General features: G+C 46.1%; 1 protein-coding gene across 4 annotated transcripts in view; it reads right to left on the bottom strand.

Annotated features, from left to right (window-relative positions):
• Positions 1-259: 259 nt before the first annotated feature.
• MTMR14 (myotubularin related protein 14) overlaps positions 260-9,660 on the bottom strand; it is a 37,958-nt gene continuing 28,557 nt past the window's right edge. Inside the window, exons 18-19 of one of the 4 annotated variants that reach the window (XM_077276300.1) lie at positions 6,281-6,436; positions 260-1,679 (exon numbers count right to left, since the gene is read on the bottom strand). In XM_077276300.1, the coding sequence (XP_077132415.1) occupies positions 1,499-1,679; positions 6,281-6,436 (337 nt within the window). In that variant the 3' untranslated portion in view covers positions 260-1,498. The remainder of the gene's footprint in view (positions 1,680-6,280; positions 6,437-9,660) is intronic. The other 3 variants (XM_077276301.1, XM_077276302.1, XM_077276303.1) reach the window with 3 other exon arrangements.

Below are 9,660 nucleotides of genomic sequence, written 5' to 3'. Positions count from 1 at the left end.
GAAACGGAGAATGTGTCAGCGAGCTCGTTCTAATGAAAGTGGTAATAATTCTCAGTGAACACACGGTGCAAACATTTCTACTGAAGCTGAACTGTAAAAATTTGTAACCACAAAAATCCCTGAAGGAATCCATATCCTCCATTTTCCTTAAAAAAAAAAAAAAAAAGCAGCAAAAAAAGCAGAGCTCTCATCCACGAGCTGTGTCTGGTAGTGCAACAGTGAAGTAAATGGAGGCGAGCTGCAATACCAGACACGGCCTGTAGGCACGAGTGGCGCAATTTCAGGGTTTTTTTTTTTTTTTTTTTTCTTCCCTCATCCTGCAAGTTCTACCTTCATACAGTCCTGCCTGCGGAGCGGATCCAAGATTCCAGACGCAGATTCTGTATAAATATGAACGATACATTTTTCTTTAATTGAAACAATTAAATATCAACAGGCAAAAAGAGCAAAAAAAGTGGAATAAAAAGCAAAAAAAAAAATAAAAATAAATAAAATCTTAACTTTGTTCATCAATCACGAGATAAAAGAAAATGATAGTGTATAGCAAAAGAAAAGGGCTAGAGGTAGTACTGTGGCTGCGGAGGAACTACAAGTCCCAGCACTCCTAGCAACGACACCACTGCAGACATAACAGTCCGGCTCTGAATGAGGAGGGGGCAGGAGGGACACAGGAACAAAAAGTGCACCAGAGAGAAGACCTGCGTCACGCTCCCCCCCCCCCCATTTGTCCCTTTAAATAGCACCCCCGAAATAAAAAGTCAGATCGCTGGACAGGCCGGCGAGCGGAGTCCAGACCTCATGCGTCAGCGCTGTCTGCGGTATGCACTGCCGTATTTTGCTTTCCTGCTGTGGTGGTTGTCAGAACATGCTGGGTGGTGTAGTTCTGCGTTGATTTTGCTAGATAATGATGATTAGAGAGCAACTTTCAAAAAAGAAATGTTGCTACCCACAGCCACCACTAGGGGGAGACAACAGGAAACCGCTCAAGTGAGCTCCCCCTAGTGGTGGCTGCAGGCAGCAGAATTTTATCATGTAGTTCTAGGGCTGAGGACAGTGAAGCAGAGGATTTGGAGCTTTGTATCAGATGTCTGCGAGACAAGAAGAGATATTACCCCCTTGGGGGTGCAGATTATAGATGCATACTAAACATCCTGCCATCGAGGCATGCTGGGACCTGGGCTTCCGAGCCATGAGTTGCCTACCCCTGACATACAGTCATGGCGGCTGTCTGATTAAATATCCATTTCTTCTTGAAAAAAATAAAATAGCTGCAGTTTTGTCAAATTTGGATATAAAAAGCTACTTTACAAGTCATCAGCCTTTTCGACCGAAGGGTTTTTTTTTTTTTTTTTCATGATTGGAAGAACCGTTCCCTTCTCATCAACATCACAACATATAAAAAGGAGACATCCCGAACGCGTCCTGGCGATTGTCTTCTATGGCTTCTACAGGGGAGAACGAAACGCGCGTCGGGGCTTCTAGGTACCCAGCGACTTCATCACACTATGGTACTGGCTCCTCGAAGGCCCACGCCGCGGGCAAACTGATCTAAAAGACCGCCGATGGCCCCCGACGGGCTCGGCGGCACCGTTCTTAAGCCTATGGTGGTATTGTAGGCAGACAGGAAAATGGACTGGACAGCTTCCAGCCGCGTCGCCCGTTCAGTCGGTGCCGCATGCCTGTAAGAGAGGAAAGGACAATAAATATCCATGCAAACAAAATATATGCTTAAGATCACTCATTAAAAGGGTTCTTCGCTTTGCACAAAGTTAGAGAGGCCCCTTCACAGCAAGTAGATCATAAAGTGACATCCTGCTGAGACCCCCGACGATCACCGGTAATCAGTGGTTAAACCCAGCCATAAAAAGCTTCCCTATACTGCCCCCACAGGAGAGATGGGGCATTGCAGAATGTCAATACAATGCAGGACAGGACGGGTGCTCCAGAGCAAGAGGCCCAAATGGTAGGACTAAACAGCAGCAACTGCACGTGGTCGCACACTGTCTGCTCGGCTTTTAGAAGAACCAAGAGGAAGCGAACGCCGTCCATTTTATTCCACCCGGCAGTCGCCAGCCAAAGGTCCATAATGACACCGACGTATAAAACACGAGGATTTCACATCTGAAGACGCTCGGCTTAGACCAGGGAAGACAGAAGGGTCTGCGTGTACAGACGGCACCCGCCATCGCTGCGTCAGATTCCAACCGTTACCCTGACTCGTCAGACACTAAATTGTATAAAGTGTCATGTAAAAGTATTCTATTGTGAGACGATGGTCGTATCTGGCAGTCACTGACGAGACAGCGCTGGTGTCCAATTATAGAAGTCACACGAGCTGCGAGCGAGATGTCGTCTCCTACTGCTCGGTGAAGGATAAAGAGAGCGAGATACAAAAGAAAAAGCAAGTGCAAGAAATAAAAGAGCGACAGCAACAGGATATAAAATCGAGCGTGAGAGAGTGCAAGAGAGCGAGAAATACGAGAGCGAGCGAGAAAGCGAGTGATGGGTATGAGAGTACAACAGATATGAGAGCAAGAGAGGAAAAAAGACGATAGCTACAGAAGAAGAAAGTGAGTGATATGAGTGACAAATAGATGAGCAAGCGAGAGTCAAAGACCCCGCAACAGATAAGCAAGCGAGCGATACAAGAAAGTGTCAGCAACACAAGAGAGCGCGAGCTAGCGATACAAGAGAGCGCGAGCTAACGATACAAGAGAGCGCGAGCTAACGATACAAGAGAGCGCGAGCTAACGATACAAGAGAGCGCGAGCTAACGATACAAGTGAGCGCGAGCTAGCGATACAAGTGCGCGCGAGCTAGCGATACAAGTGCGCGCGAGCGATACTAGAGAGCGTGAGAACGATACAAGAGAGCACAAGCTAACGATACAAGTGGGTGCGAGCTAACGATACAAGTGAGTGCGAGCGATACTAGAGAGCGCGAGAACGATACAAGAGTGTGAGCTAACGATACAAGTGCGTGCGAGCTAATGATACAAGTGAGCGTGAGCGATACTAGAGCGTGAGAGCGATATGAGAGCGTGAGCGAGCAATACAAGAGTGCGTGAGCAATACTAGAGCGTGAGAGAGCGATACAAGAGAGCGTGAGCGAGCAATACAAGAGTGCGTGAGCGAGCAATACAAGTGAGCGCGAGCAATACTAGAGCGTGAGAGAGCGATACAAGAGAGCGTGAGCGAGCAATACAAGAGTGCGAGCGAGCACCAGATAGAAAATGAGCTATAGATTGTGTGTCTCTAGCTCATAAGTATCAATGTGAGATTTTATTTAATCAAATATCTGCCCCGCTAGAGTAGCGACACCTCAGCAGTGAGCACACCAGTTCACAGAACGGGACCATCAAAGTACCGAAGAACAGTCTGCCAAATCTTCGAGAATCACCAAGTTCCAGAGTCTCTCTAACAGATCTGAAGGAGCAGAGCTGTGGTCAGGAGACTCGATTCCCAGGGTCAAGCAGCTGCACAAAAGCCTAACAATTCTGCACAATGCCAAGCGTCTGCTGCAGCAGTGTAAAGCTGAAATCTGGAGCAATGGAAGCACATTTGACAAGGTTTTCGTGGTGGATCGCAGGAGAACATTTCTTGCCCACCAATTACCGACCCCCGCACCCAATATCCCGGCTCTGTGCTAAATACTCCAGAATCGCTGCAATCTTTCTAGAAGAGTCAAGTCCATTTTCGGAATCAGATTGGGCCGGATGCACGTTCCCCCCCTTTCCACAACCCTTGGGGATATCCTCCATCCTCTTACCTGGAAATACAGCAGTTCCATTGGAGACCTAATGGACCTACAAAGCTGGGCCCTGTTCTCCGAGGGTCAAAAAACAGCTACATGGGGTCTTCATGTCCTATGCGCCCAGATATAGGGAGTAGGAGGGATCTGGGGAAAGGGAATCCAGTGCAGGTTTACAGGGTTGGGGGGGACGAGTGGCCGCCCCGACTCTCCACGGGCCCCACTGCAGCGGCAGGAGAAGCCGCCATTAGGGATTAAAGCTTACAGCACATTATGGGATGTGACACTCATCTATTATACATGGAGCAGATTATGGAAGAACCCGCAAAAGTGCACGGTGCTATATAATAAGGAAGACGAGCTGCAGATTACCGCCCTGTGCATAGGCATGAGCAGGCACACAGGGCCAGGGCTATGGGGACTCTGGTGATTTGGGAGCCGCGTCCTTGGCTGCAGACTGAAATCTATATGTGCATCTATAGGCCGGGCCCCCGGAGCAAAGCAACGAGGTCCATAACTGCATCACCGGGGGGACACCTGCTGCACTTCACCTACAGCCCGAGGCATCAAATACCTACTGCAGGTCCCAGATATTCCCAACCATCGAAAACAGCATTAGACTATAGCCAGTGGCAATATTATATTAGTTCTATTCCTATACTTAGGGGCAGTATTATAGTAGTTATATTCTTGTACATAGGGGCAGTATTATAGTAGTTATATTCTTGTATATAGGAGGCAGTATTATAGTAGTTATATTCTTGTACATAGGGGGCAGTATTATAGTAGTTATATTCTTGTATATAGGGGCAGTATTATAGTAGTTATATTCTTGTACATAGGGGCAGTATTATAGTAGTTATATTCTTGTATATAGGAGGCAGTATTATAGTAGTTATATTCTTGTACACAGGAGCAGTATTATAGTAGTTATATTGTTGTACATAGGAGCAGTATTATAGTAGTTATATTGTTGTATATAGGAGCAGTATTATAGTAGTTATATTCTTGTACATGGGGGCAGTATTATAGTAGTTACATTCTTATACATAGGAGCAGTATTATAGTAGTTATATTCTTGTACATAGGGGCAGTATTATAGTAGTTATATTCTTGTACACAGGAGCAGTATTATAGTAGTTATATTCTTGTATATAGGGGCAGTATTATAGTAGTTATATTCTTGTATATAGGAGCAGTATTATAGTAGTTATATTCTTGTACACAGGAGCAGTATTATAGTAGTTATATTCTTGTACATAGGAGCAGTATTATAGTAGTTATATTCTTGTACATAGTGGCTGTATTATAGTAGTTATATTCTTGTACATAGGGGCAGTATTATAGTAGTTATATTCTTGTACATAGAGGGCAGTATTATAGTAGTTATATTCTTGTACATAGGGGCAGTATTATAGTAGTTATATTCTTGTACATAGGAGCAGTATTATAGTATTTATATTCTTGTACACAGGAGCAGTATTATAGTAGTTATATTCTTATACATAGGAGCAGTATTATAGTAGTTATATTCTTATACATAGGAGCAGTATTATAGTAGTTATATTCTTATACATAGGAGCAGTATTATAGTAGTTATATTCTTATACATAGGAGCAGTATTATAGTAGTTATATTCTTATACATAGGAGCAGTATTATAGTAGTTATATTCTTGTACATAGGAGCAGTATTATAGTAGTTATATTCTTGTACACAGGAGCAGTATTATAGTAGTTATATTCTTGTACATAGGAGCAGTATTATAGTAGTTATATTCTTATACATAGGAGCAGTATTATAGTAGTTATATCCTTGTACACAGGGGCAGTATTATAGTAGTTATATTCTTGTACATAGAGGGCAGTATTATAGTAGTTATATTCTTGTACATAGGGGCAGTATTATAGTAGTTATATTCTTGTACATAGAGGGCAGTATTATAGTAGTTATATTCTTGTACATAGGAGCAGTATTATAGTAGTTATATTCTTGTACATTGGAGCAGTATTATAGTAGTTATATCCTTGTACACAGGGGCAGTATTATAGTAATTATATTCTTGTACATAGGGGGCAGTATTATAGTAGTTATATTCTTGTACATAGGAGCAGTATTATAGTAGTTATATTCTTGTACATAGGGGCAGTATTATAGTAGTTATATTCTTGTATATAGGAGCAGTATTATAGTAGTTATATTCTTGTACATAGGGGCAGTATTATAGTAGTTATATTCTTGTACATAGGGGCAGTATTATAGTAGATGCTGTAGGATTTATTCTGGTTTAGTATGAGGAGCAGTTTGTTTTTTACAGCAATCTACAACTGGCGGAAGAAGAGAGGTCCAGTCCACCCCAAACCTTCCCAGGTGTTCGTAGAATACCAGGCCTTGATATTTTGGGATATCGCTGATATTACACCAGTAGCTGAGGGTCTTTGAAGCAGAGATCTGCAGACCTGGGGGTAATATAACAGCCGGGATGCTCATTCACTGAAGGGAAGAGCCGCCGACGCTCTGGATCCACTTACAGGCCGCCGCTCGGCTTCTCATCTGGGAAGCTGAAGGGGAGGAAGATACCGGCACTGAGGATCCCATGGTCATGAACACTCCCACCCTCCGATACCATCTGCCAGCTGCCATAGTCTGTGGAGACGGAAGATCCAGGTAGGGAACGGTCCGCTGATCTGAGGCGAGGAGAGAGAAAGGGAAGACCATGGGATGAATGGCTTCTAAAACAGGAGAAAAAAAAAAAAGGCATCTCCAGAAGCGTGAAGCGGACAGGTCGTGAGCAGAACCTCGTCACTCCGCATCAGTGTAGAGAACGGCAGACGGAGCCCCGAACCAGGAGACGCCTGGGGCCCGAGGACCTGCTTCCGCCAAGAGATGGTCAACGGTTCTCTTATGATGCCGAGATTTTGCAAAGCCAATAAAGGTGCATGCAGAGAACAGCACACGCAAAGCGCGAGGACTGGATTTGAGGAGATCCCGATAATCCGCCAACAGCCAAAAGCCAAAGATTAGGAGAAGTAAACGCCCAAGCGGAAAAGATTGGAAGAAAAAAAAAAAAACTATATAAAAAAAAAAAAAATTTCAGACACCATGGCAGACTTGTGATTAGTTGATGATTAAGATTTCAAAAGCAGATTACTCCTAATTGCTTGCACAATAATAAAAGGTTAATACAATGTTAAACTTAAAGGGATTTTTTTTTTTACAGGAATATTAATATCCCCCCCATTGGACCGGTCTTATGACAACAATGTCTCGCCTGCAGCTGATCAGAACGAGTCTGGCTTCAGAAACCCGCGATGATCAGTTTTGATCGCCAAGAAAAGCCTCATCAGGCTGTGCACTTCCCCTGCAGTGGCCACTACAGGAAAGATGTGGAATTACATGCAAGGCACAGTGCACGTGATAAGGTGTAGGCACGATGCCAGAATTTGAAGGGAATGGTGCACTTTTTTATGCAGCCCTTACATTTACTGTAGAAGGTGGTAAAGGCCAAATGAAGCACGGATTGTAACAGCAGATCTCACAGCAGGGGTCTTTCAATTTTGCACTATGGCCACATCTATGGACCACCGACCTCCAGAAATCCTTTAAAATTATAAACCGCGTCTACTTCTGAGCATTATACGGGTTGGCAGGAGCCACAGAGTTACCGATGCAAGATGCCCCTCACCCGCAGCACTCTCTTCCCTCTCACAGCCTCTACATATAGGGAATCCTGCAGCTGCATCTCCCTCCTCCTTGTACAATACTTGTAGTATTACTCTAGACTGATTTTTTTTTTGCTGAGACTTGAGTAGGTCTCTAAATATGCAGTTATGGAAAAGCTGCAGAAGAAGATAGACTATGAGACACAATATGGAGAAGTATGTGCCCCCCCAACATTAACCACTAACCTCCCCTACTATATCCATTGACATCAACATTGAGTCAGTCCCTCTGCAAATGTAATTTCTCCAAAATTTGGTAGAATAATGGGAATTTTTGCCTCTTCATGGAGAAGAGCATTTGTGGGGTCAGGACCTGATGTTGGGGGGAGAGGGACGCCGGGCTCACAAGCTCTGTTCTAAGATGGGGCTGTGTTCCGGGCTCTGTGCGGCCGCTCATGTTCTTCCCTCCATGTCTGTACGGACCTTGTGCACAGTCATGGGGGACAGAGAAGGGCGAACCCCAAACTGTTCCCACACAGCTGAAGCTACAATTATCCCCAATGTCTTGTGCTGAACATGAACATTTCCCTTCACTGGATCTGAGGGGCCCCAAGACTGACCCCTGATAACAAGACCATAGCACTATCCCCCTCCGCCATCTGTACAGGGGGCACAATGCAGTCAGGGGGTAACGTCCTCCTGGAATCACCAAACCCAGACTCCTCCATCAGACGCAGATAGAGAAGTGCGATCCATCACTGCACAGAACACGTCTCCTCCAGAGTCCAGTGGTGGCGGCTTTACACCACTCCCTCCGACGCTCGGCATTGTGCTTGGTGATGTACGACTGCATGCAGCTGCTCGGCCATGAAGCTCCTGGTGGGGCGCAGTGTTTGTGCTGATCTTATACCAGAGGAGGTTCCTTCCACTTCTCAGAAATGTCATGAGCACTATGGCTCCTATAACAGGACCGCGCTGGGATCAGTGAGCTCTGCACCACCGGCTCTTCGGTCACCTGGTAGTAAAGGCAGACAGCATGGTGGGGGGCCGGGGTTATACACCGAGGGCAATCGGACAGAGGGAAGACGTAAAATATATTTCATCTTATACAATCATGGAAAACTCTGCGATTGTCAAACGAGATTAGTGCGAACACAAATGCAAAATAACACAAAGCACAACAAGTAACATTCCCTGGATGAGACGATGACACTATGGATGTTCTATCATGTCAGTGGATCCACGCGTTGTCTTGATATTGCAGCACAAGGTTCCTCCAGCGTGGAATGAGGTCGGCCATCAGCCGTCCGTGTTCACACCCTCTAATCTGGGAATAGGGACTGTGTGGAGAGCGGCGGCCGAGGCTTCTGTACCCACCGCACCTGCGATTACTAAAGCACATGCCAACTCGCTGCTTCCTCTCCGCTCGTGCCGCAGCATCGCCACTGGGGAGCGGAGCTGGAAATACAGAGACTAACTGGGCGGAAAATGGGGACTGGGAGTCAGACAGCTGCAGGGTCAGACCGCTGCCATCAGACGTCCCCGGCATCGTATGACCACGTGCTCCGGTAATGAGGCGCTATGTAAGCAGATTACATATCGCCGGCTCGAAAGCAACATCCGGGCAAATCTCATTCCACCAAGGAAAAATAAGTAAATACGTCACAGTTTTTAGGAAATGTAGTCAGCGCCAGGGTTAATGAAGATAGAGGAGGCGACGAGGGCCCTGGGGGGGGGGGGGACAGAAGAGGTGACGAGGGCACTGGGGGGTGGCAGAGGAGGAGACAAGGCGTTGGGGGGGACACGGAGGAGACGAGGCATCAGGGGGGACACGGAGGAGACGAGGCGTCGGGGGGGGGACACAGAGGAGACGGCTAGGTGCCGGGAGGGGGGACACGGAGGAGGCAACGGGGCGCCAGGGGGGACAGAGGAGACGATGAGGCGCCGGGTGACAGAGGAGGTAACGGGGGGGACACGGAGGAGACGCCTGGGGGACAGAGGAGGCCACGAGGCACACATCTGTGCGTAAAGACAGGTGTGATCTAAGGTGAGGGGAGCATAAAATTCTATTTTACGGTTGTTTTTTTAAACAATGGACAAATTAATTTGTGTATAGAGGCCCCACTACCATCTATATAGAACATACATAAGTCCACATTCCATAACAAATAGATCCTACCAGGATGTTATCGGCTGCAATTGGGTGGCCTTCTGCATGGCTGATAACTGTGCCAGAGTTTGGGGGTCCT

The sequence above is a fragment of the Ranitomeya variabilis genome, chromosome 8 (genome assembly GCF_051348905.1).
Source record: "Ranitomeya variabilis isolate aRanVar5 chromosome 8, aRanVar5.hap1, whole genome shotgun sequence".
NCBI classification, from domain to species: domain Eukaryota; kingdom Metazoa; phylum Chordata; class Amphibia; order Anura; family Dendrobatidae; genus Ranitomeya; species Ranitomeya variabilis.
The sequence above is the reverse complement of the archived record's forward strand: the minus strand, read 5'-3'. Positions and strand labels throughout refer to the sequence as shown.